At 41.5% G+C, this 27,691-nt stretch overlaps 1 protein-coding gene across 2 annotated transcripts; it reads right to left on the bottom strand.

Moving 5' to 3' along the window:
• Positions 1–328: 328 nt before the first annotated feature.
• On the bottom strand, positions 329–19,919 carry Mfsd1 (major facilitator superfamily domain containing 1). Of its 2 annotated transcripts, XM_027933941.2 has the most exons (16): positions 19,784–19,919; positions 18,676–18,728; positions 17,499–17,611; positions 16,020–16,062; positions 15,699–15,766; positions 14,511–14,619; positions 11,404–11,506; positions 9,622–9,720; positions 8,929–9,040; positions 7,772–7,828; positions 7,263–7,419; positions 5,729–5,826; positions 5,051–5,163; positions 3,219–3,266; positions 2,381–2,438; positions 329–984 (listed from the first exon to the last, which is right to left on the bottom strand). In XM_027933941.2, exons 1-16 carry the CDS (start codon positions 19,917–19,919, stop codon positions 981–983), a joined length of 1,371 nt encoding a protein of 456 aa, XP_027789742.2. In that variant the 3' UTR covers positions 329–980. The 2 variants fall into 2 exon arrangements, with proteins under 2 accessions (XP_027789742.2, XP_027789743.2); XM_027933942.2 differs by lacking the exon at positions 329–984 and having other exon boundaries at positions 2,377–2,438.
• Between the last annotated feature and the right edge of the window lie 7,772 nt (positions 19,920–27,691).

Raw genomic sequence — 27,691 nt, 5'->3', positions numbered from 1 at the left:
AAATGTTATTTAAAGTTTGACCCTGAAGAAAGACCTACTCTGATAATCTCTCAAAGACTGTCACCAGGCACATTTTTCTCTATTACAACTTAAATTTTCTTACAGATTATCTTCCATATGAATAAAAATTCAAACCAGTGCACTAATTTATTTTATTTTTTTAGTATTTTTTATTTGTTGATGTACCTTTATTTTTTATTTATTTGCATGTGGTGCTGCAGATCGAACCCAGTGCCTCACACATGCTGGGCAATTGCTCTGCCACTGAGCCACAACCCCAGCCCCGAGTGCACTAGTATTTTTTCAAAAATCAAGACAACTTCAAGTATTCCTTTTGCAGTGTTTTTATTTATCTATATATCATAAGTTGCAGAATGTTTGAGTTATTAACTTGTCTATAAGAAAAAACTCTACAGAAAGTTTGTGTTACAAAAGTATGCCCCAAGTGGTCAGGTCCCCAGTGCAGAGTGTGCTGCCCACTGCCCCTGGCTGTAGCGGAGCACAGCCTCATGGTGGGAGCACAATAGTCCCCACCAAGGCAATGCCCTGCAGGGAACCATCCTTCATTCTGTACAAAAGAGCCCTTCTATCCCCCAAGAACTTCCTGTTTTTCATAGGATTCTCTTTTTTTGAGATAAGAAAAAGCCACATTCCTAAGACACACTTAGTGAAAATCATCTAGATACAAGATGCAATGTTTCCCATTACGGACCATCCTGGCTGAAGTCCACCTGGATGCTCCTGAACTGTTCACTGTTGACTGGCCTTTTCCAAAGCAGAATTCTTCAGCCACACAACACAAAAGACAGGCTAAGGCAGTCCTCACAAACACACTTCCAAATAGGTAGATCTGAACCATAAATATGACTTTCCACTCCATTATTTTTCCGAATAACTAAACTCTAAATTAAAAAAATATATAACGGAAGTTTCCACATGAACGGTGTGCACAGCCCATTCTCATGCGTCACTGCTGCTTCTCATCTGCAAAACATGAATGACACAATGGATCATTGAAAAGAGGAAGAAGAAACCATGGAGCCTCATCTGGTTTACAAAAGAAAAGCCATAGCATTTTAAGACATGTGGTATTCAATACAGTAAGTTACACACTTTCCTGGGTAATTCTATAACTCTTCTTGATTATAAAAGTAACATAGAAAATTTATAAAATATGGAAAAGCAGAAAAATAACCCTATAACCTTGCCATTCAAATGGCTTTATTTCTTCTGATATTTTCTCTACTAAGACACAGGTGAGTGGGTTTCAGACATACACACACTGACATACTTTTTCTTGAATAAAATCAACATATTGCATTTCACTTTTGTCTTACTTATTAAGTCCCTTTAACATTAAAAGTCCTCCTACATCATTTCTAATTTTTGGCATGATAAAGACCATCATAGATGGTAAAATTCATATTTCTGATTTTTTCCCCAGTGGTGGAGACTGAACCCTAGTTCATTCATACTAGGTAAGTGCTCTACCACTAAGCCACACCCCCAGCATCTGATATTTTCTTCAGATGTATTTCTAGAAGCAGAATTACTTCGTTACAGGTAAATTTGATAATATGGCCAAAATCCCACCTTTCCCCAAAAATAACCTGTTCTACAAGACTTCGATCTATTCAAGTCACAAGACTTACAATTTTAAGGCATATGCATTTAAAATAAAGAGTTTAAATCATAAAAAAATAGTGTCTAAAAATTAGAAATAACAAGAAATAGAAAAAATAAAATAAAATTTTAAAAAAAGAATCTGAGTAAAATAGCATAATAGAGCTAAAAAAAAAAAAAAAAAAGAAATAGAATTACTGTTTTAGTAAACTTAGAAAAAATTAACTCAAACTCCATGCTATATACTTAGTCTGTTCCAAAAGAGTCTGAGAACAGAGTCACATGCTGATACTAGAACAAGATGAAAAATTACCTTAACCACTTAAGCAAAGGTAAGTATCTGGGAGATGGGAAGAGTACAACCGCCCAGGAACTCAGGGCCAGGCCTTTCCTCTGCCACTCAAGAACTACCCCTCTCTCTGCCAGAAGGCAAGGTCAGCCCAATCATGTTTTATTCTTAATTAAGCTGCTGTGATGGTCTTTTTAATTTTTTTTGAAACAGGAATTTTGTCCCCACAGTTCCAGATATAATTGTCAGCTCTCAAGAGAGATTAATTATTAGAATTCTAAACCCAATAACTTGAAATAGAATGCTAATATTTAAAACTTTCAAAATAAAAGACAACTCAGCGGGGTTGCAGCTCAGTGGTAGAGCGCCTGCCTCTCACTCACGGAGCCAGGGTTGGATCCCCAACTCCAGAGAGGAAAAGACAAAAATAAATAAATAAAGACAACTTTTCTCCATTTTCACACTTACTCAGTATGAGAAAGTTTCATTTCTTCCCTTTTTCTTGCAGAATAATTTAGGTTCCCATCTAAAACACAAACACAGAATCTTTTCATTCAAATATTATAAGTAAAATTCATCCGTGCAAATATTTGCATGGACAAAGTAAATATATAAGTAATATAAGTAATATAAAAAGCTATGAAAGAAAAAACAGAATTCTTATGTGATATAAATAATCCTTAATTTTAGTTTTTATCTTTAAATTTGGAATAATGTATTGCTTCAGGTTTTATTAATTGAAACATTATGTCAATATTCAGTAATAGTGAAAATTAAGAGAAAGTAAAGGACATGACCTGAAACTATTTAGACAGCAGGTATATTACATTCTGCTGAGCACATAGCATCCGTCAGCAGCAAAGACAACATCAAAATCTTACAAAGAACAGAAATGTACTAATCTACGTTGTACTAATATGTATTAGCAAAAGGAAAATCTGTATTTCCAATTATAAACCAAACACTTTTGACTCTAAAATGCAAACTACAACTACAAATTTGCCTACTTCTTATTGTTTAAAAATATAGGATGGCAACACATAATGGTTTAGGTTATTTTTTAAATACAATATTTTTGTTCATGTAATAATAACATCTAAGACTTTATATTCCAAAATGACAGCCATTTTAATAAACATGCAAGTCCAGAATACATAATAATACGACATGATCAAATGTGTTTCCAAGACTATTAAATCAATGAAAACACTGGCCTACAAGAGGTGTGCAGACAACCCAGGGATCCCACACGATGACCCCAGGAGCTTGTCCCATAGGAGCTTGAGAAAAAAATATCACTTCTTACCTCGGACACGATTCACCAAATAAAGTAAGACCACAGATAAAAGTGACACTAGGAGTGAAAAAAAAAGAAAAAAGAAACAGGGTCTTTTAAAACTAAGTATTTCTTCTTAATAATCTCTATGTAATTACAAAATGTAGATTCATCAAATCTTTATTAATTGGCTTTTTAAAAAATTAAAATAGTAGTCTCATTATTGGGTTTTTCCAAAAGCACTAAATTATAAGTCACACAGCATTTTCTGCATGAGAACTGGCTGCTACTCAGCCAGGACCGCAAGGCCTGAAAGAGAAGTTTAACTCTAACCCCATGTGCCCATCAGCAGATGGATGGATAAAGAAAATGTGGAGTTTTATACAGCTACAAAGAATGAAATTACATTTGTTGGTAAATGAATGGAACTAGAGAACATCATGCAAACTGAAATAAGCCAGATCTAGAAAGTCAAGGGTCAAATGATGGATCTCATATGTAGAAGCTAGTGAGAAAAGGGGTGGGGGCTCATAATATAGAAAGGGGATGCAGGGAGTTCAGTGGGGAGAACGAGGGAATGAAACAGACCAAACCATGCTATGTGCACATATGAACATGTCACAGGGAGACCACCCCACAGGAGGGGGGGCCAACCCCCCACGCTGCCCCAACCTCCTTCTCTCTCTAAATGCTGGTCCTTCCAGATTCTTTCCAAGCCGCTGCCAGCCCCTAGACTGCTTACCATTTCACAGAATTCCAAACAGAAGTAGTCCCTTGGGGATTTCAAGCCTGAAGACACTGTGTACATTTTAGAAATGAAATAACTATACATGAAGACACAGTCACCAGACTCCTGGGGCCAGGAGAATCTCAAAAGTGAGGGCTGGCTTTTCCTTTTCCAAGTCAAGCAGTTCAATTTACTTTAAATTAATATGGCAATAAAGAAGTACTTTTTAAATGGCACAGTGTTTGGTTTGAGACCCAAATATATGTTGAACTGTGGACTGAAATTAAACCACATGCTACAGCATTAAAAACTGTCAAAACACCTCATGACCTCATGCTAGATTCTTAAATGACCCACTGTTAAAAACAAATGATGATATGTCATGAGCTTTGTAATGTTTTGACCAACCAATAAAAAAAAAAAAAAAAAAAAACAGAAAAAAAAATGATGAATTTTTAAAATTTGATGCACTTATTTCTAAAATTATAATAATAAAATGAACTCCAGGCTTCTCATAAGCAATTACATGCAAATACCATGTCTCAAGCACAGTTTTTATTGCTGCAGATGCTAACAGTTTGCTAAAATCATCACCATGATTTATCATTTTAATGAAGAATGAAACTTGATAGGTTATAGAAGACATTCTCAGATAAATACAATTTACTGTATATGATAAAGATTATCAATGGAAAATGTTGATTTATTTTTATAGTTTTTCAACAGTTTCCTAATACTTTTTATTTTTAACCAATGAACGAGGTTAAACCTTAAATGACAGACTGAAAATAAAAGCAACTTAAAACAGCCTAATAAATGAACCATGAGCACTCACCCCAAAACCACTGTACTATGCATACATTCAAGGACCCTCCAAACCCTTTTACTTGAAAAGAGAAAATTGTTTTAAAACCATGAATATTTAAAACAGAACACAAAGCAGATTCCACTGATGCCTTCATAGACAGGAATCTTCCAAGAGGGGACCAGAGAGTCGACAGCTGTGAAACTCTTATACACAGGCTAAGAACTGGGCAAATCTGAACAATTTTTAGAGATTCAGTCTCAGAGAGGGAGACAGAAAACAGCAATAATAAAACCTAAGGATAAAAATATCATCACATGACATACTCACAATAAACACAGGCAACGAAGAAAACTTCTAGAAACAAATATCCCCAAGTATCCAGTATCATGCCAGCAATAATGGAAATGATGGCCAGCCCCAGGTTCTGAATGGACTGCATGCTGTCATTGAGAAACAGAAAAGCACACTTCACTCTGCAGTCTCCACAGAGCCAGCACCTCCTGCCAGCCACATGCTATCAATGATAAAAGATGTTCCCACGGGGGATGATGGGACAGACTTTTTCCTTCTCCCGTAACTACTTCTGCTACTAGACCATCTGCTCAAAGGTAAGGGAGCCTGCCTCCTAAGTGCATAAGTACTCAACTCCTTCATACCCAAGCAAAGGGCTCCATGCGCACCAGCCACAGGTGCGGCTGCCCCTCCTGCCTTCTGGGGCCACGATGGGGCTCAACATCTTGAGAGGCCCTGGATGGTGGGCAGAGGATGGCAGGGTCAGCAATGACCTCTTACAGCTTAGCTCACAGCAGCTTCTACTGGAGACCTTGAGCTCTTGGGGCCACCACAGTATCCTAAGTAGATTAAGGGACTCTTCGAGCTACCACTGGGTTCAGAGCTATCCCAGAAGCCTTTGATAGCTAGATCCAAGAATCAGAGCTTTACAATAATTAAAATGACTCAGCAGAAGAAGACATAAATGTCCAAATGTGTCAATACTATACTCACAAGCCATACGCAGTTCCCAGCTGGTGTTCAGGAACAACAAATGCTACCATTGGCCACAATGCACAGGCAAGCAATGAATAGGAGAGTCCCAGAAGACACTGCAGAAGCCGGGGAAAGGAAGAGTCTCCATTAGCCAAAAGGTGATTTCCTTTGATACAATTTAGCAAAACTGACACAGAAACTTAAATATAAAAACATTCAAGGAAATTTTACTGTGATTAGACTAGAATTCACTCAAAAGGCACCAACCCATCCCCTACCCATTACTCTCTCTAGTGCCAAGCTACACACTGTCTTAACCCCTTTTGCTAGTAGTGGTATTGTCTGCAGACATAGCTGGCTGGGGCCTGGATGCAGGCAAGGACCTGCAAGAAAATACAGTTAATATGAAAACGGCTCTTACTGATGTTCTGGCCAAGCTACTTTCCAGTATTCGCTAGGGTTACATATTAGGCAACATATGTCAACAGTCCACTATCCTGCCTCCAGGGCCATCAGTCACACCTGGGAAGTGGAGCAGAGAACCACCAACCACTGGTTGTTAGACATCACCTAATGCTGACTTTAACTTTATGATTTAAGTTTAAATAGGTATCATTTTTACCTATCAGACTGGTAAACATTAAAATAATGCCAACTTCCCATGCTGGCAAGGAAAACAGACATGTCTGTGTATTACTGGTGAGGTTTTAGAGTTATAAATGGGAGCCAGGCATGGTAGTGCACACCTGTAATCCCAGAAGCTGGGGAAGCTGAAGCAGGAGGATGGCAAGTTTAAGGCCAGCCTCGGCAACTTAGCAAGGCCCTAAGCAGCTTATCTCAAAATAAAAAATGAAAAGGGCTGAGGAAGTGGCTCAGTGGTAGAGCACCTGTGGGTTTAATCTCCAGAGCCACAAAATAATAATAATAACAATAAAGTAATAAACGGGCAGAAGTTACTGGAGCAGCTTCACAACATCCACCTGGATGGTAACTGCAAAGGCTCTGAAGCAGCATCTCCATCCCTGGGACAGGACTGCCCTGAAGGAACGCTCTGCGGTGCAATCCTCACCACCAGCCTGAGCATTTATGCACCAGAGGTTCCTGTATCTACAGATCAGAGAGGCAGCACTTGGGCCTGAGGTCTTAAAAATGACAATGTGAATGAAGAACAGCAATAAGGACTGTGAATTTACTACTGCTTTCTTACCTGCCCAGAATTAAAGATGGAAGAATAGACACTGGGCAGGTATGGGTGTTGCTACTTTTGATGGCAGGGCTTCTTTGAATGATGCTTAAGAAAGGAAAGGAAATAACTAGCGTTTCATCTTTCATAAGGCTACTCTTCTTCAAATTCTACTTCAGAGCTGAAATCATCCTATAAAAATAAGTTAAATGAACTAAAAACTCATGAATTAATAATCAATAATTACACTTGAAAAAAATAATTAATTTGCACAAACTGAAATCAATCACGCCAGAGGGGCTTGTTAAACATGCTCCTGACATGGACCCAAAGGAGTCCTCCCTGAAGCCCGGCCCCCAATGGCATTACCATAGCGATCCAAGGGGTCCACATGGTGAAGGCCAGCATCATGTGGGATATGAGAGTGGTGGCCACCGCACAAAGAACCCAGATGATGTTCTTCCCTGTCTTATCCACCAAGAGCCCAAATATTGGGGACATGGGTGCTGATATGATGTACACGACACTGCCCAGAGAACACAACAGTCAGTGAAGTGCAGCACAGCTGAAGAGAAAGTCCAAGAAGTCCCCAAAACACTAGGCAATGCAACTCCTAACACTTAATGTAGCATTTTTCTAAACTGACCATCATAAAAACAGAACGTAGTAATTAATTAATTTTAAAAAAAGAAAACAGAACATAAAGAGTAGTCTCAGAATTCTCTGGCTTGCCATAAACACTAAGGTGGGCCCTCAGGATTACAGTCCCAGTTCCATCTCAGGTTCACATGTGCTACTGGGTCACATGCACCCTTCTTGCTTCTTATAACATTTGTTTATTAAGACCTGCAGAAGCTCTTACAGAATTAAGTAAGTACCTGTTAACTGCACTTGCTTCCTGAGGAGAAAATCCAAATTTCTCTATAAAGAAAACTCTAAAATTTAAGAAAAAAAAAAAAAAAGCATATTAGAGAGAAATACTGTTTTTTAAAAACAAAAGACAAAACAAAGGTGAATGAAAATAAGTTTAATAAACCATTTTTGAAATAATTTTCCCAGCTTATTTGATATTTGAGCAATCTACTGAAGTGTAAGTACTTACAGAAATATTTCATTTCCTCAAATGCAATGCCAATTTTTTTCCCTTCTACCTATGCTGTGGGCAGTCCACACAGATTTTCAGAAACCCAAGTACACTGCTACAAGGAATTAAGGATGCTTTTTTTTCCTTAAAGGCAGTACTGGGTGGGTTCTTTGATAAATAAGATCCTTGTTTCAAATTATTTAAAATGAGAACATAACCTTAAAGGTTATAAATACATCCTTTTACACTCATCAAACTCACATATTGCTCTGTTTAAGCAGCTATCAATGAAAAAGGAGAGAAGCTAAAGAAGAACTCGCTTTGAGACTCGAATCTAAGTCGGAAAGAATTACAGTCCTAGCAAATGGCAGGACACAATCATAACACATCAGTATGTGGTCTTCAATCCCAATAACCACTTCCTCATCAAGGGATAAAGGGAAACAAAAGGAATACTGGTTCAAAATCAAGTAAAACATCAGTATTAGGAATCAAAGACTATTTCAAAATCAACTACTAAGGCCAGGCATCATGGCGCACACCTGTAATTCCAGCAACATGGGAGGCTGAGGTAGGAGGATCACAAGTTCAAAGCCAGCCTCAGCAGCTCAGCAAGGTCCTAAATGATTTAGTGAGACCCTGCCTCAAAATTCAAAAAAATTTTTAAAAGGGCTGGGGATGTGGCTCAGTGATTAAGCACCCATGGGTTCAATCCCCAGTTCAAAAAAATAAATAAATAAATATCAGTATTATGTGTCAAAAACTGTTATTTTTCTTCAAAAGAATAACAAAAGTATTAAACCAACACTAAAATCCATGATAGCCCAGGATAGGAAACAATTCCTGTATAAATATAAATTATAACCAAAGAAGGTTTAAAAAAAACATATTTATAACTGAGCTTCCTATAATTTAGCCAGAAAAAAAAATGGAATACTAGAGAATACTCACTTTCCCAGACCAATAAAAGGGAACACGGCAACATAGTAGCAGACACAAATGATGAATATCAGCCACAGAGGTAAGGAGAAGTCCTTTATATCAGTCAACTTAATAACTTCACCTTAGAGAAGCAAGGGAAGAGTCTATGAGCATAATTCTATCAGAGGAGTTTTCATCTGTAATCAAGAATTTTTTTATTATATGTTTAATCTTTGCAATTCAGTTCAAAAAAAATTCTAGAAAATTAGATAAATACCACCTCTGAGATAACTTACAAATAAGGGAAAGCAGAAAGCAAGAAAGGCACCTACCTTCCCCCTCTCTTCTTGAAACAATAACTATTTCACAAATATAAAAACTAAAACTAAGACTGCAAATTCTGTCAAATGTTAAGAGGGGGAAAAGTATCTAAACATTGAGACAAGGGAAAATAGACATGAAAATAAAACATATGTACTAGTCCTGCTGGGAACTTATTCCATTGTAAACATCAGCTATAATACCAGTTACTCAGGAGGCTGACACAGGAAGATTTCATGTTCAAGGCCAGCTTGAGCAACTTAGCAAGACCCTGTCTCAAAATAAAAAGGACCAAGACTGTAGCTCAGTGGTATAGCACCCAGTGGTGCAATCCCTGGTATCACCAACAACCAAGAAAAGCCACAATTCCCCAGAGCCCAATCTCCTACCATTTAGACATACCTGTTTTTCCTTGTTCTTTATGAAGGATTCTCTCTGCTCTGTGATCCAAGTAAGCAAGGGCCAAGGCACAGATTAGTGAAAGGATACATGTTATAGCCCCTAAATTTAAAAAAAAAAAAAAAAAAAAGGAGATCTCAAAATGAGCAGACTGGAGGCTCCTGAAAAGCAACACATTGATCCATAGTGCAGCGAGTCAAAGGGAAGGGGAATGAGGAAAGCCCAGGACCCACCCTGACAGTGGAGGAAGTGCTCGCGCCAAGTGCCCAAGGAACAGCAGTTTCTGAACTCCACTCTCCCAGCACAAGGCTGGAAATCATCCAGTCCTGCACAGCACAGGACAGCCTGGTGGAAGCTGACAGCCAGCTAGCAAGTGAGTCTTGGATAAAGTCAGCCTAAGCACCAGCTGCCGACAGGCACCAAGGACCCAGCCACCTCTTCTCCTGGTGCAGTCTATGCAACCCACTCCTAGCACCCACAGACCCACATTCCCAGGCACAGCTCCCTCGGGGCTTTCCTTCCTACAAGCTCAGCATTTCCACTAAGTGCTGACCTCACATCATCAAAGTAAATCAGGACAGACTCAGTGACACTTATGCATCTCAAGAAGAATTCTAGGAAGAGGCTTAGTGAAATAAATGAATCTTTCATCTTCAACTGACTAACACACTGTAATCCAGTTGAGAAACAGCTGAAATGACAGGAAACATGGGTTCCACTGCTGGCACCAACAAGCCATGTCACACAGGACCCAAAACCTAACCCCTCTGGGCTTCAATTCCCCACCTGTAAAACAAGAGGCTTTGACTTGATGATGGCTTGGGTCTTTTCTGACTCTAAAATTCCCATCACAGAGACACTAGGGAGATGCTGAAGAGCATCTGGAAGTAAAAAAGGAGCTCTGGTGAAGGCAAAAGACTTCAGGGGAGGGTGTGGAAAAGGGAGTCTTTATAGAGGTCTGCCCGCTGGGATGACCTCCACTGTCCCTTTAACAGTACATATAGCCCAGGAATAGCCCATGTCTGCATGTAGCCCATTTCAGCCATTTCTCAACTGGACCACAGTGTGTTAGCCATAAGGAACAAAAGATAAGCAAATATTGGACATAAGGCTTTTACCATCAAGCCGCAGGTCTCAACACATCCACACTGTGGGGCTCAGCAAGACAAAACCACTCTCAGAGAAAAAGCACAGGAGGTGGATCCAGAAAACTTCAAATGCTGCTCAGAGATCCACCCAGTAACTAACACCATTGAGCCTTGGCTAAGAAAATTAGTGGCAAGAGTGACCTATACAGTTTTGTAACCTACCACAGTTTTTCAGAAAAGAAAACTGAGACACAAATGATTAACCTTCTTGACCCAGGCTACAGAACTAGTTAGAACTACTTAGAGCCAGAACCAAAACTCAGGCTCCCATCTCCCACATTGGTGGATTTTTAACCACCAATAACATACTAGATCTATCTCCAAGCTCTCCGACACTCTGTCTTCCTTCTGCTCTAAGCACCTTGGAGAACAAATTCCCTGCCTGCTCTCAGTCTGTAGGCTTTCTCTTTGAATATACATAAGGAGGAATAAGACCCTCCCTTTAGAAAATAGAAATCAAAATACAAAGAGGGCACTTGACTGTTACTTCTAGTTAGGTCAAAGAATTCTCAGACTGTGGGGCAAAATCACAACTGATGTGGCTGGACACTAACCCGGTAGTTTTCCTCTCTGCCACAATACCGCCTGTGACAAGCTTCCAGGAGTGACAAGCTGTGGGACATCAGGGTCCACTCACCAACCATAAGTGTGAACCCAAGGGTTGTGTGACCAGCAGAACCCAACGAAGCTTCAATCTCAGAATACAGCCACCCCATGACGTTCATGTTCACTGTACTTCCCTAAAGGAAAAAAAGAAAAACAAACAAACAAACAAAACAGAACTTTTGATTATTTATACATCTGCCTCACTTGGGAAAAAAAGAATTTGAGGTAGCTTAATTATAAGAAATGATTATAATTCGGACTCAGGTTAAACAGGAGATATTTTTCTTAATATAAGAAAATAACGAATAAAGCCACAAAGTTGCTACACGTACACAAAATGCTAGTTTATTAGAAAATGCAAGTATGCAAAATACACAATACATTTACAACTTCCTAGCACCAAACAAAAAATGAGATGAGTTATAAAATTCAGAGTTCCTAAGACAAAACTATACCATAGCTAAGGAAAAGCACAGCTATTCCTGGTACTGAAATATGGGGGGCCAGGGAGTGTCCTTCCTCTGAATATCCTTAAAGTGAACAGTAAAAGTTATAGCAGAAATTGTCACCACTTATTTACTCATTCAGCAACTCCTGAGTCCCTGTTATATGTCAGCCATTGTTCAGGAATATAACAAAGAACACAACAGAAAAATGTCTAATTTTCATGAAGCTTACATTTTAACAGGGTTAAAAATGTACACTAAATAGTTACAGGTACTTAAATAAAGTGGGAAAGGAGGATACAGCATTGTGGGAGGAGGCCTGGCTGAGACTGACTGTGACAGTGGAGCAGACCATTGGGAAGGGAGCCCAGGACATCTGGCAAAAGCAGTATAGGTGGGACAGCTGGTGCACAGCTGAGAGGAGCCTGCCTGGAATGTTTGAGACCACAGGGATGTGAGGAGGAGAGAGGAGAAGTCTGGTGAGGAAACACCAGGATCACCATGGATTAGCCATCAACACCAGGATCGTCGTGGCTGGAGTGTGCCAAGAGAAGGCATCCAAAGATCATGCCCAGGGCACCCCAGCTATGGGGGCCACCAAGACAGTGGAGAAGAATGCACAGAAAGGAAGAGGAGACTGAGACTGCCGCGTCCTGGAGCCCAGAGAGAGCCCTCGTGCCAAATGCTGGCAGTGGACGACGCTAGAGACAGAAATGACCACGTCCCAACAAATACAGCCACAGAACTCACACAGCTGCCTCTTACAAAATGCAGTCAACGGCAGGACTCCATTGGGAAATGAGGTAGTGGACCCTGCTCCACCATCACTGCAGTTCCAGCTCCTCAGAGACGCTGCCCCACACCACTTCACCCACCATCTCAGAGCCGGGCTTGTCAAGGCCTCAGTGAGCACTTGTTGGAATAATAAGCTTAAAAGCGACAAGTTACCAATGAAAATCACATAATGCAGTGGAAGAGCTCCTTTATCCTCTACACCATCAATTCCTTTCACCTCCAACGGCTTCGCACAGCCCCCAAATATGTAAACCAGATGACATCAATAGCCCTGGCTGAAGCAGAGGGGCTGCCAAGGCCCGGCTCCCCACCTTCTCCAGCCTCCCCACCACTCCCACAGCTCTTGCCCTAGGTCCCAGAACTCCCAGCCTCCCTCCAGGAACTCAGGGCTCCTTGGATGCTGCCCCAGGAGTACCAATAGGGTAAGAGGACGCAGAGACCCTGGAGGTCCCTGGTAACAACAGAGTCAAGAAGAACAAGTCCTGCTCAGTGAACTATTTTCTTTTCTGAGAAGTTACTCAACCAGATCCACAAACTGCCACAGACATATCCTGACTTGTGCAAGACATATAATGAAGCTTTTGAGAGTGCTTGTAGAAAAATTGAGAAAACGTGGAAAGACAAACTCAAGGCGTTACAAACTGAAATACTATTCCGGTATTTTATCAAAGTGATAAAAGGGCTGTTCAAGGCAGTGATAGCCCTACTGTCAACAAAGGACCCTCTCCTATCCCTCAACAGGGAGGCCCAGCATCTCTGGACGGGACGTGGACCTGTGTCTCAACAGTACTCAGGGCCCCAACAAACCTTGTGACTCTGTCATCCCCAGTCCCCAGGCCTAAGGAAAGAGAAGCAGACGAGTTTCACAGGGAAAACGTCAGAATACAGAACTATGTGCAATACTGACTAGAAAGAACCTGCATGTACACAGCCACATAAATGATAACATAGTCAGTAAAGACTTTTTTTAAAAAATTTTAGTTGTAGATGGACACAACACCTTTATTTACTTATTTTTATGCGGTGCTGAGGATCGAACCCAGTGTCTCACACATGCTAAGTAAGTGCTCTACAACTGAGCCACAGCCCAGCCCCCTGTAAAGACTTTTATACTGGATTTCTTCATACTATTAGTCTTTGGAAGTCTGGTTTTTTAATGGCAAGAATATTTTTTTGACTCCTCTATTCATAAGACTTTATTGGGAAAAAAAAACCCTAACATGACTCAGGACTGCTGGAACATCTTCTAGGATGCATTAATAAAACCATGAAGTCCCCTGGGCAGCCTCTACCAGACCAAACCACTCCTGGATTCCAATGTCTAGGCTTGTAAGTAAGCAAGACAAGAATCACACCAGTGAGGTCACCAGGACCCACATCACATAGCTTAGACAACCACAGGAAATGGATGCCTCTGACCAAGAACTTAAGCACCGTCTTCACATAAGCCACATGCTGTGGCAGGTGGAAGGCACAGAAGGCCAGAGCGGGGACAACAGCAGAAGCTGCTCAGGAAGGAGGCTCCTCGCCACATGTAGCTGAACTTCATGGAGGTGCAGGCAGGAGGCGCCTCAGCACAGAGGGCCTGGGCCTCCCATCTCAGCCAGCAGAACCTGCTTGGCCCTGTGCAGAGCCTTCACAGCAGGGATGCAAAAAATGGTAAGAAATCAAGACAACAAACCCAAGATCATCCCTGTACTCAGACACTGAACTAACGAACATTCACGTGGTCATTTTAGATGGTATATTAACTAAATAAGGTTAGAAATGCCTCATTTAAAAAAAAGTAAATGCTATACTGTGGCCTAGAGAAATATACGAAAATCAATGCCACATCTGTCACCCAAGAGCACACGTCACCCTGTGATTTCTAAGCAGTAACCATCATCATACTTACGATTCTAGCCATGCTAAGCTGCAGTCCAAATACCAGGTTTAATTCTTTGCCTTTAAACCAACTGACAGCATATGTGTTCTGGGCAACTGCCAAGGATTCCCCACCAATCCTAAAAGCAGGAAAAAAAAGAGAAGTCACAGCTTTTAAGAAAACACCACAGCTATCAATTCTGACACACCTTCTTTCAAAAGAAGGGTCCCTATCCCCTCTGCTGCATGTAGGTGGGCCTATGTTTCAACCAACAGCCTGTGGTGGGAGTGACACATTGCGTCCCCAGTACCCCAGCCAGGTCCTAAAAGCTGACACCCACTGCCCACTCTAGGAGGCTACCTACACCTGTGCCAGGAGAAAGCCAGCCACCCAGAGGCCACATGAAGCCACATGTTGGTGCTCCAGTCAGCAGTGCTCCTCTCGTCCCCAACACACTTCCCGACTCCTCTGGTAACCAAACCGTGACTCCTATATGACCCACATCATCCTTCAGGACGTTTCTGAGCACAGGCCCATCTCTGAATCCCCTGAAAGCTCTTATGTACGCTCTGCTTCCTTCCCTCTCCCTCAGAGCACTTGTGGAGGTCTGTCACCCATGGCCACACATCCCTGGTGCTGGTGAAAGCCAGAGTAAGTCATGTTAAAGACAAAGGAACTTGTCATCTGCAACTCTCGAGGCAGGAAGCCCAGGACTGACACTGAACGGGCTTGCTGAATAGACTTTCAGGGCATCCTGCTCCTGCATAGCTCCTGGGCAGGGAGCAAAGGGACCTGCACAAGCCCAGAGAACAGCAAGGCATCCAGGACCACACCCCAGAAACCGACGGCCTATGCTTTCCTACGTGAGGGTTCAACACAGCAGAACAGGCAAACAAGCCTGGGGATAAGTCACTCTGGAGCAGCAGTTAACTTCAAACTGACACAGGGCCAACCACAACTTGCAAAACTGCTGCTTATTTTAAAGGAAACTGAGACAACTGAGGAAGAGTCTTATATGCACAGAGGCAACATTTCAAGGATTAGAAATGACTCCTCAGAAGAACCATAATATATTTTTTAAACTCTTACTAAGAGGCTGGAGGTAACTCACTGGTAGATCATGTGCCCAGCATGTGCCAAGATCCAGGGTTCAATTCCCCTCACCAAAGAAAAAAATCCTTAATAAATGTTAAGATAAATAAAATTATGCAAACTTACCCAAACACAAATCTTCCAAATTCCATCAGCCAAAAAGCATTAACTATTGCACCCAGAGCAAAAATCACCTAGAATGTAAAATTTAATAATGACTGAATAAAAGAACGTACTCAAGAGAAACAATAAATCTTAACTTCTATAATAGTTTTACTATCCTCCTTAATAAATTTGTGAAATTAAAATGCTAACGTACATGTATTTCAAAGCTTAGACTTAGATATTTATGGGCCTTGCTTGAGTATGCTAGACATTCATTAAACACATCATTAGACAAGAATTCAAAAGTCACTGTCAAATAAATAATAAATACATTGGCCTTACCTGTCCTATGCAAACAAAGCAGCTAAAAATAATTGTGCCCCATCTGTTTGAGAAAGAGGGGGTAAAAGTTTTAATTTCTTCTTACATTAACATTAGTGATCACAGATTCCTTTACTACTCATTCTTTCTGGTTTTCTCTATCCACTCTGCATCTCTCCACAGAAAGAGCAATGAAGTGCTCATCTCCCTCTAAAGTCAGCAACTCTCCCAGCCAAATGCTATTTACAGAAGTCTAGACTTCTGAGGAGCTTTCAGAGGCTTTTATAATGGCATATATTAGTTTAAGCCAGGTCAAAACTATTTAAACATGGAAATTCTTTATAAAATTTCTATTAAGAATTTAGGACTGATTCCAGGAATTCTACAGTAATTTTTAAGTGGTTATAATTCCTGATAACTAAAAACTAGTTTTCAAACAACACACATTAACCATGTTAATACCATTACAAATCCAATATCCATCCAAGTCTGAATAATGATTAATGTTTCCCCAGAGAAACATTAGAAATGCCACCATTAGAAGAGCCCTTAAAGGTCATACAAGTAAACTGCATCTCTGAAACTGAAATCCCTCTCCAGCACTTTGTGAGACGGCCACACCATGTTCAGCTAAACATTCCCTAGTACAAGATTCACCATGGTTCCAAGACAGCATGCATCACTGTCACCCTGACCAAGTAAGCTCTTCGTCATTCTAAGTGAAATGTGCTTCCCTAAAAATTCAAGCCACTTCTACCCCTTGAGACTAAGTAAAATACAGTTAACTCCTGCTTCAGACCCTAACTTTTCAGAAATTTTCAAGTCAGCCCCCAGGTCTAAACACTCAGTTTCTTCAGCCTGTATCCATCAGACACAGATTCAAATATGCTCCATCACCTTCCTCTCTGCCTTCTGGAAATACCCCCAGTGGATCCAAGTCACCACTGCAGTCACCAAACTAAACACAATCGCAAGGATGAGAATGGCAGAGCTCACAGTGCTGCTCCCTCTTCAGCATCTAATGCAAATCGCAAAAAGTCGACGCCAAGGCACAAACATAAGACCCACACAGAGCCAAGGAAGTCCACACCACTTATGCCCAACATGGTGCAGCCACCTCTCACAAAGCAGGATATTACCCATGTTTTAACAATGAGAAAACAGAAGCTCAGCAACAGTCAGGAAGCTAAGCAGGCAGCAGCAAGGGGGTCCAACCCTAGTGTGTCTGATGTGAAGTGTGAGCATAATTTAACTGAAAACTGAGTTACCCTCGTCCACCAGCAGCCTTTGCTAGCCCTGACCTTAACTGAAGTACCAAGGAAGTTTCAAACACCAGTTCCAGGGATTTAAATAACATTTTTTAAAAAACTCAAGCAGATTATCAGTCAATATGCAAAGCCTATTTGGTTCTTTCTAGAAATACCTTAACCTAGCCCTGCATTTTCCTAATAACCAGGTGAGATTTACCCACAGGTAAGATTTTTTTTCCCCCAAGCTTACCGTATTCCAAATACTCGGTCTATCAAAAAGCCACCCAAGAAACACAAAACCACATTGGGCCAAGAGTACCAGGCATACAGCAGCATGAACTTCGTGGTATTCACCTGCATATCCTATATGGAAAGAAAATAGAACCCTCTTAGGTTTGAGCAGCTAACAAATGAAAGATAAAAGAAAGTGGTTGATTTCTTCTTTCTGTGTTGTGAAAGTTTCTTCACCATTTGTAAGTCACTTACTTGGAAATCTCACAAAAGCTACAGCCTCTGCCCCAGAAAAGTGATCACACCTGGGAACTTCTTGTATCCATCTGCCACTTGAGGGGTTTCATGGACCTCAGGACATGCAACTGTTGTGGGGACTGCCTTGGTCTGCCTGAAGGTCCTATATTCTTATTCCTTGGTTAGTGACTGCAGTGGGCATTCACCTAGCAAAAGATAACCCTAGCACATCCACATCCACCCAACCATTCCTCCTCCTCCACCTCCAACACCTACAATGCCTACACTTGCTCTTTCATTCTAGAAATACAAAGAGCCAATTTATGCATTTTACTTGCTCAATGATACAAAATTTACCAAGAAAAAAAGGCAATGTAAATACCCAAGAAACTGTAAACATCTCTATTTTTACAGTTCAAAACCAGACTAAGAATACTGACAAGGACAACACTCAAACTGTACACATTTAAAAATGACAATAAAGGGACTGGGATTGTGGCTCGGCAGTAGAGCCCTGGCCTAGTATGTGTGAGGCACTGGGTTGGATCCTTAGCACCATTAATTAATTAATTAAAATCAATGTATTGTGTCCATCCACAACTAAAAATATTTTTTTTAAATGACAATAAAAACATTTAAGAAAGCAAAGCATTATCCCCAAATCATTTGTCACTCAGATGTTGGAGCAGCGGGAAAGTGAAATAAAAACAAAAACTAATATTTTGGCAATCCTGTAGAAACAGGATATTATTATTTACCTAAGGTATTAAACAATTTCAAGTCACATATATGCTATAAATTAATTTCTTGTGGCAACTCATTTCAGCTTGAGAACACTCCTCCTGACTTGTGGGTCTGATGACTACAGATGTTAGTGGACTTTTCAGACTAGGCAACACAGGATGTGCTGCTACAACTGTTCCAAAGCAAAGGAACAAAACTGAAAAAAATCAACTTACCCGCTTAACCTGGGTCTGAAGGGCAGCAGGACTGTCATAGCAGAAATAGCTGCCTAGAAAAGGCAAAACATTTTGCAAGTAACAATAGTGCCCACATAACAATTTCAAGTTGCAATGACTACCCTAAGATGGTTTCAAATGTTTATACTACAGGCTCCAGGGCTGAGACTATGAAAACTTTCTGGCCCACTTCCTTATTACCAGTATTTTCTAAGTCATAGCCAAATAAGTTCCACAGTGTAGTATACATACAGCAAATAATGGGAACTTGAATTATGCTGCAAGCAACAGTTTTTCCATTTTATTTTCATATGTCATGTTTATTGTTTTATTATCAGCTTCATGAACCAGCTATATTTTGTTTATATAAAGCTAACAACACACATTAACGATTTAACAAACCTACTGGACAGTTTCCTAACCTTAACACTGATGTCAGCAGATATCCTGGGAGCAAAAGAGCGTGGTTTAGCTGTTCTGACTAGACCAGAATTTTAAACAAATTCTAATTCTACAAGCAAAATACTTAATGTTAAATAATTCAGGGACTACAGTGCTAGGAATAAAGAAAAATAAAGCTGAGAGTTCTAAAGAATCAAGTTAAAAATATCTCTTGGAGGATCAAAAGTGGGGAGAGATGTGATATTCATACACTATGATTTATTTTAAAGGTACAATAACTGACAGCCTACAATAGGGTACAAATACCGCCCCATTTCTACTCTCCAAATACACAAACCTACAAATTCAGAGGAACAAAACTGTAAGCACAGGCATACTACCGAAGTGACCCAAGATAAGGTAGCTGTTGAGTAGGGGCAATTTCTTAAAACTTTTCGTGGTTGTTGCTGATCCCTGTCCCTAAACCCAGAAACTTTCAGCTCCCGCTTTAATCGCTTCCCAGGATGGGCGAATGGGTGGGTGGGCATCTCTGCAGAACGGCAGCGGAGCGACAGGAAGCACGGAAGCCAGAGCCCCGCGCCTCCGGCACCTCCCGTCTCGTCCCTGGGACCTAGCTCCCGAGCCACCGCGCCCGAGCTCCCCACCCGGCCCGCGCAGCACGGCCGCCGGGGAATGGGTGCGGGCGGCCGCTGAGGCCCGTGCTCACCGAAGCCCAGCAGGCACATGAGCAGCAGCACCACCAGCCGGTGCGCCAGGTGGCTCGGGTCGTACAGCGCGGGCAGCGCGCGGGGTCTGCCCGCGCCGCCCGCCAGCAGCGCCCGCGCCTCCTCGACCTCCTCCATCCTGCCACTGCCAGCCGGCCGGAAGCGGGCGCGTCACGTGGCGGAGAGGCCACGTGACCGCCGGGATCACGCGGGGCCGCGCCAGTCCACGTGACGCACCGCGGGGCTGCGGTAGTCGCAGGCCCGGTTGATGAGCGTCAGCTCTGCTGCTGTTTTGCTGCTGTTGCGCAGTGTCAATAGGGGCGACCGAAAATTAGAATTGCTAGCTCAAGGACAGGTGCGTTTTCAAAATTGCGCTGGTGCCCGACGCTGTATTGAGCGTTTTGCGTGTTTACATGCCCATTAGCGAGGCAGCCGAGGTACCGCGGCATCCCTGATCAGGCACTTTTTTTTTTTTTGGTCTTTGACAATCTCATCAGTGAAAATGTCTATATTAGTGTGGACTCAGTTTGCAACTTCATTATATTGAAGAAGGTTGAATCTCTTCGTATGATTTACAGCCACTTATATTTTGTTTTCCAGGAATTCTCTTCATGACCTTTACTCATTTTTTTTTTTTACATAAGTTATTGAAATTTTTTTCCCTATTGATGAAATTGGCTTTGTTGCTGGCAGGAGTTGCAACTCTTTTTGACTTTGTTTATGATGTTTTCTTCCATGTAGGTTTTTAATGCCAAATGAATCTCTATTTTCATGACTTCAAGAGTTTGCTCCCCACATAAGATTTTCAGTAGCTTTAAAGCTCAGGCTGGTGTCTGGGACCTAGAGTTGCTGCTCTTTGCAAGACTGACGCAGGAGGAAGAGCTCAAGGCCAGCCTGAAGTTTCTGGTTTTCGGGACAAGAACCAAGAATAACGAAACACTTTAAAAACGGCTGTTTCACAACACAGACTCCATCCCTTGAAATGTTATTTTCCAACTGCCTCAAGTGGTTTCTACTTCCGCTGCTGCATGCCCATGATACAATGCTCCCAAGGCAATTAGAATGATGATCTTAGTCTTGGGGTTTGGTGTCGAAGAATGATGAGACAGCCATTCAATACGTGAGCAGAAAAAGCCAAAACAAGGTTTTGTGCCCTCCCGGAAGGAGGGGCTATGTCAGTAGGCACAGTCTCACCCTGTGGAGCAGGCTGTTGATCCTGCGTGCATTGGGTTAGAATGGAGTCCAGGGATAGGGAATGCATTTCAGAGGCAACAAGATTTGACACCATCTGTAGAAGAGTGGATTGTTGTTAACTCTCCAATGAATTTATTGGAGAGTATCTGTGATTAGCTGGCGTTTGGGGGGCGTGGCTTTGCAAAACCAGATTCTAGGAGTTCAGAAACTTGCGTTTTAGGTTTCTTTTTGATTATAAAAATGTTGGGGGGGGGCTTAGTGGTACAATGCATGTGCGGGCTCTGGAGTAAGTCCTTATCGCCCATTAAAAAAATTATAAGTTAAACCTACAGAAAACATGGTGGAATGAGATGGACATCATTACCCTCGGTACGCGTACGATTGCTCGAATTGTGCGTCTCTACACCGTGTACAGAGAATTGAAATGTTGCACTCCATTTGTATACGATGAATTGAAATGCATTATGTTGTCATGTACAACTAAGTAGAAAAAAATTTTAAAAATTTTTCAACTAAATCTACGGAAAAATCAGAGAGTACAGTGACCAAAAAACGTCATGCATCCCTGGGTACCCAGAGACAACCCCAGAGCGCTGTCCAGCGAATGCAGCGCCTGGGCACGCCCTACTCAACACTGGGATCCCTCGGTTACCTACCAACCCAGCAGCGTCTGTGTTCCCAGGAACACTGAGCCCTTGTGGTGAGCTGACTTCTCCCTGATAAGGAAGAGCTGTTGTTGCACCTTTCCTCATCTTAGCACAAGAGAAGTCTTTCCCTGCAGTTTTTTTCCCCGTTTTTCAGTTGCCTTGAGTCTTTTATTTATGATATTTTGGGCTTGTTTTGCCATAGGAAGGATTGTTTTCAAATGTAGTCAAAGCTATCAGTCTATTCTGTTATTGTTATTTTGGAACAAGGAAATCCTTTTTCCTGCACCTGGATTATAGGGGATTTTTGCCCATGTTATGATATTTTTTCCTAGTACTTGTATGACTTTATTATTCAGACACCAATTCCTAATCCATTTGCTGTTGGTTGATTGCATAGCATAAGGCAGAAGTCAAATTTTATCTTTTCCCAAATGGGTACGAACTTGCCTCAACTCCATTTGGTTGAGATGCTGAAGCCAGATTTAAAATTAGGTAGTCAGTGTAGTTAGGTAAATCGGGTCTAATATCGAGTGAAATCTAAAATGGAGGCCGTGCGGAGAATGACTCGGGAAAACACAGGACAACTCATGAAATGTTAATGAAGTCTCAAAAGGCCCTAGGCCAAAGTCCACCTCAAAGAAATGTTCATGAACAGCCCCCAGCAAAAAGGTGCTGACTCAGAAGTCCTTCCTGACCAGATTACTTTTTGGCCCACCTGTGTCCCACCCCTCTGGCCTTCCCACCTACATTCCATCACTGAAAGAACTATAAAAAGGGGAGACAACATCCCTTCCACGGATTCCACCTCTTGGGTCCCCTTCTTCCTCCGGGAGAAGTCTTTTCTGCTGTCCTTTAATAAACTTCTAATTTCTACTCTGACCTTGCCTCTGCGTGCTCTCTGGTGTTATTCTTCAACATTGGGGAAGCAAGGACTTGTCACCGGTCAACAGCGGTAACAATGCCACCTTCATCTTATACTAAATTCCCAAATGGGTTTGTGTTTGCTAACCCTAACTGTTGCTGTCTCTTACTGAATCAGCACCACAGTTTTTATTTTATATGTCTTAGGCTGTGATTTATTGACTAATTCTGGTCCTTCATCATGACTTTTATTTTGCAATGTTTTCCTGGGTATTTTTGCTTATTTTTCCATTTGAAATTGGTATAAACATGTATAGCCCCATAAAGAAATTTTATTAGTATTTTTAAATTAGAATTGAACTTTCTAAATTAATTTAGGGACACTTGACACTTTTAACCTTAAATCATCATATCCAAGAAAAAGGGTGTCTTTCCATTCATTCAAACCTACTTTTGTATCTTTCAAGAGAGTCTTAAAGATTTTTTATATACATTTTACATTTTTCTTGTTAACTTCATTCTTTGTTGATTTGTATATTCGTTTTTTTCCAACAGTAGTTCACATAACTGCTCGTATATATGAGGGCCATTGGTTTGGGGTATTAACTTTATATTCTGCCAACTTAGTTCTCCTATCTGACTTTTTTTTCTTGAGCCATGAAGAAGATTATCCGGACACTTTACAAAATCTAAATAAATAATTTGTTTTCTGTTCACATTAACATCCTGATTTTGATTATGGTACTGTGGCTATGAAAGTACTTGTACTTAGAAAGCTCACACTGAGATATTAGAAACTGAAGAGTTGTTCCACCTGCAGCTTACTCTCAATCTGTTCAGAAGACTGTGTATGTGCACACAGATAAGCATAAAATGGGTAAAATTGTTACCGCTGTTTACCAGTGATGAGTCCTTACTTCCCCATGCTGAAGTATAACACCAGAGAAGCACGCCGAAGCAAGTTTAGAGTAGAAACTTGAAGCAGAAAAGACTTTTCCTCGGAGGAAGAAGGGGACCCAATAGGTGGAATCCGTGGAAGGGCTAGCTAAGGTTTACTTTCAGATTTCCCGAATTCCTGTTGCATGCATTCCTGTCCTTTGTTCTGTTATCGTGCAGTGATGAAATGTAGGTGGGAAGGCCCAAAAGGTGGGGGACAGACAGACCGGGAGGAGTAATCTGGTCAGGAAGGGCTTTTGGATTAGCATCTCTTTGTTTGCTGGGAGCTGTTTCATTAACATTTCCTTGGGATGGGCTATGGGCCTTGGGGACTTTTTCTTTTTTTTTTTTTTTCTTTTTTTTTTTTTTAATTTTTTATTGTTGGCTGTTCAAAACATTACATAGTTCTTGATATATCATATTTCACAATTTGATTCAAGTGGGTTATGAGCTCCCATTTTTACCCCATATACAGATTGCAGAATCACATCAGTTACACATCCATTGATTTACATATTGCCATACTAGTGTCTGTTGTATTCTGCTGTCTTTCCTATCCTCTACTATCCCCCCTCCCCTCCCCTCCCCTCCCCTCCCCTCTTCTCTCTCTGCCCCCTTTACTGACATTCGTTTGTCCCCCTTGTATTATTTTTCCCCTTCCCCTCACTTCCTCTTGTATGTACTTTTGTATAACTCTGAGGGTCTCCTTCCATTTCCATGCATTTTCCCTTCTCTCTCCCTTTCCCTCCCACCTCTCATCCCTGTTTAATGTTAATCTTCTTCTCATGCTCTTCGACCCTACTCTGTTCTTAGTTACTCTCCTTATATCAAAGAAGACATTTGACATTTGTTTTTTAGGGATTGGCTAGCTTCACTTAGCATAATCTGCTCTAATGCCATCCATTTCCCTGTAAATTCTATGATTTTGTCATTTTTTAATGCAGAGTAATACTCCATTGTGTATAAATGCCACATTTTTTTTATCCATTCATCCATTGAAGGGCATCTAGGTTGGTTCCACAGTCTAGCTATTGTGAATTGTGCTGCTATGAACATCGATGTAGCAGTGTCCCTGTAGCATGCTCTTTTTAGGTCTTTAGGGAATAGACCGAGAAGGGGAATAGCTGGGTCAAATGGTGGCTCCATTCCCAGCTTTCCAAGAAATCTCCATACTGCTTTCCAAATTGGCTGCACCAATTTGCAGTCCCACCAGCAATGTACAAGTGTACCCTTTTCCCCACATCCTCGCCAGCACTTGTTGTTGTTTGACTTCCTAATGGCTGCCAATCTAACTGGAGTGAGATGGTATCTTAGGGTGGTTTTGATTTGCATTTCTCTGACTGCTAGAGATGGTGAGCATTTTTTCATGTACTTGTTGATTGACTGTATGTCCTCCTCTGAGAAGTGTCTGTTCAGGTCCTTGGCCCATTTGTTGATTGGGTTGTTTGTTCTCTTATTGTCTAATTTTTTCAATTCCCCTTTTCCTGGACTCCATTCTCAATATGGCCTTCATTATTGATTTTACTTGATATTAGACCAGGTTTACCTAACTACACTAACTACTTATCTTTAAATCTGGCTTCAAAATGAATGTGGTGAAATGTCACTAATTAGCGGATCTGGATTTGGGTTTGTTTGGAACTCCTTGTTCTAGCTTACAACTTCTAAGTCTGAGATTACCTCCATAGACTTGACCACCCAGAGAACCTTGGGCAGCTTCACATCTCAGACACCTGATAAATAGCCCAGCTTGAAAATGCTTATGCATATGGATGAATCCCTTAAATCAGGACAGTTATACCAGTAAGCAGTGCTATAACCAGGAAAGCTTATTGTTCTGTTACTATACACACAATAAGCATGTGCGTTCTAAACACATTGACCTATTTTTAGCCAAAGTGCACTTATTTTATAACTACTTAGTGATGGGAAAGTGAGAATGACCTCAGAATGCCGAGGAGACTCCCATCTGGGACCATTCAGTTTCCGGACTGGTTTCACTAGTCTGGGGAAAGCTACAGCTTCTGAAGCAAAGGTAGATACAGACAGAAAAGACCTCTCCTGGTGCACAGTGCAAGTTTATAACATGCAATGTGAGGAAATGCAATGCTTTAGGGCTGGGAGCCCTAAAGCAGTGATAAGCAAGCTTGATCTGAAACCCTGAGCAGGACTGCTGGGGTGGGGAGGCAAGAGCATTCATTGCATCCCAGAGCAGCGGTCACTTGCAGGCTAGTGGGGGCAGCAGGATCCATCCACTGCCATGTCAGCTCTGAATGCCAGATATACAAGCAAAGTGCAAAGGCTGCTGAAATCCACCAGATTGGAATTTAAATCTAGGTATTGCTTCCACCTATGGACTCACAAAAAACAATTGCTACTCTCTGGCCAAGTTTATGTAGTCACAGGAATGAAAATGTATACTCATTTGAATGAAATACCAATCTTAAAAGAAAAATGGCACACCACGAGTATAAAATTATATTTTAGAGTGAATTGAATTGAAAAAACCAGGAGCCCAGGCCCTGGGAGGCCTAGGGCACACATCTTGGCTAGTTGAGCCATTTTTTTTTTCTGTTTGATTGGCTTTGGTTTTGTATTATTTTGTTTTGCTGTTTTCTTCTGGTTTTGTATGACCATGAATGCCATGGCCTGAGCTTGGGGACTCAGGAAATCTCATGTTCACTCATTAATACTTCTCTCAGCAAGAAAAGACTCACTATCCATTTCCTTCATCCAGATTACATAAGTCACTCATTTGTAAAGAAGGTCAGTATGACTCATGAAACTGAGCTGGTACCTTCATTTGAGAGTTGCTGAAGAGCTGTGCTTTTCAACACCACAGGATTTGGGCTCATTGTGGATTTTTGCACCCTAATTTTCCCATCAGGAAATGTTCTATTTGTGGCCTGCATACTTTATTGGGATATAAAGTATGTTGTCTGTGGGTTTTTTAAGCATGTTGAGGTCCTCATATGAAAAATCTGAATCAGAGCCAACTAGCCTTAACTGCTCTCTTGGTACCTACAATAACAAGAGTTGCCGCAGTCTGGCTGGGCACACAATCACGAGCCACCACACAGCTTGTAGATTCAAACAGCAACTCTTTATTCCCGAACTCACACCAGCCGTCTACAATCACGTTCTGGGGAAGTCCACGTTCTCTGCCCAAATCCACGTTCTCTGGGCTTCTATCTCCAAAATATACTGTCTGAATCCCGTGAGAACTCAAGGGGAACTCAGGCAGCAGGATACGCCCTATTCCCAGCAGGAATAATCTTAAACCTTAAACCTGGAACCTAAACTGGGAACGCCCTAAACACGATTATCATAAAACCGGGAACACCCTAATCTGCCTTGGTCCTTGAGCAAGGTCACCTACATTCAATGTCGCTGCAACATGTCAGCAACATGGGGTACGCTGGCAAGGAAATTGTCATACCTACTTGGCTAATGGCTCCCAGCATCTCCCCCCTTCTGATTAATTAAACAACAAGCAATGTGGCTTAAGGACCGTGCCTGGTAGGTTGTCCAATTCAACATATGGTTCTTACCCGTCATCGGAAAACTGACCTTTAGGCGTCAGCCTCCTGTCTTAGGTTGATACCACTGCAATTGAATCATACCCGTCACTGACTACCGGTCCAGCATACAGCCATACTTGTGGATAGGTCTATGCACCAGTGGGGGGGTGAGGTTCTTTGCCTCACCTCTGTTGGCCCCCAAATTTGGCCTTGGTGCCAGTGGGGGAGTGAGGTTAATGTGGCTTATGGACCGTGCCTGGTAGGTTGTCCAATTCAACATATGGTTCTTACCCGTCATCGGAAAACTGACCTTTAGGCGTCAGCCTCCTGTCTTAGGTTGATACCACTGCAATTGGATCATACCCGTCACTGACTACCGGTCCAGCATAAGCCATTGGCCCCCAAATTTTAGACCATCATTAGCAGAAGGGAGGAGGATACAGAAATGCCACGACACCAAGCCAATTGACGGCTCCTTGGGAAAAAATTGCATCACTGGTGACACCATCAGCAAAGATATGTCAGCACTACCACAATTAACATGGGGTGCGCTGGCAAGGAAATAAAAATTGCATCACTAGTGACACCATCAGCAAAGATATGCCAGCATTACCACAATTCGCTGCACCAAACGATAGTTACATAGTCCAGGCAAGTTCTGCAAGCAGTTCAAAGCAGAGGAATCTATCAATATGTCCATTTCCTCCCAAAATAAGTTTCCTCCCAAAGTAAGTTGAATCTTTGATTGAGC

This window comes from Marmota flaviventris, chromosome 8 (genome assembly GCF_047511675.1).
Source record: "Marmota flaviventris isolate mMarFla1 chromosome 8, mMarFla1.hap1, whole genome shotgun sequence".
Classification (NCBI taxonomy): domain Eukaryota; kingdom Metazoa; phylum Chordata; class Mammalia; order Rodentia; family Sciuridae; genus Marmota; species Marmota flaviventris.
This window is presented reverse-complemented; position numbering and strand designations above follow the sequence as displayed.

Excerpts from the sequence above, each read along its gene's own strand:
- Mfsd1 (XM_027933941.2), bottom strand. The coding sequence starts at position 19,919 with ATGGAGGAGGTCGAGGAGGCGCGGGCGCTGCTGGCGGGCGGCGCGGGC. Across the intron at positions 7,829-8,928 it reads CCTTTTATTGGTCTGGGAAA|AGTTTTCTTTATAGAGAAAT; the intron begins GTGAGTATTCTC and ends CTTAAATTTTAG. Across the intron at positions 5,827-7,262 it reads GGACCCCTTGGATCGCTATG|TGTCTTCTGGGACTCTCCTA; the intron begins GTAATGCCATTG and ends CGGCTTCTGCAG.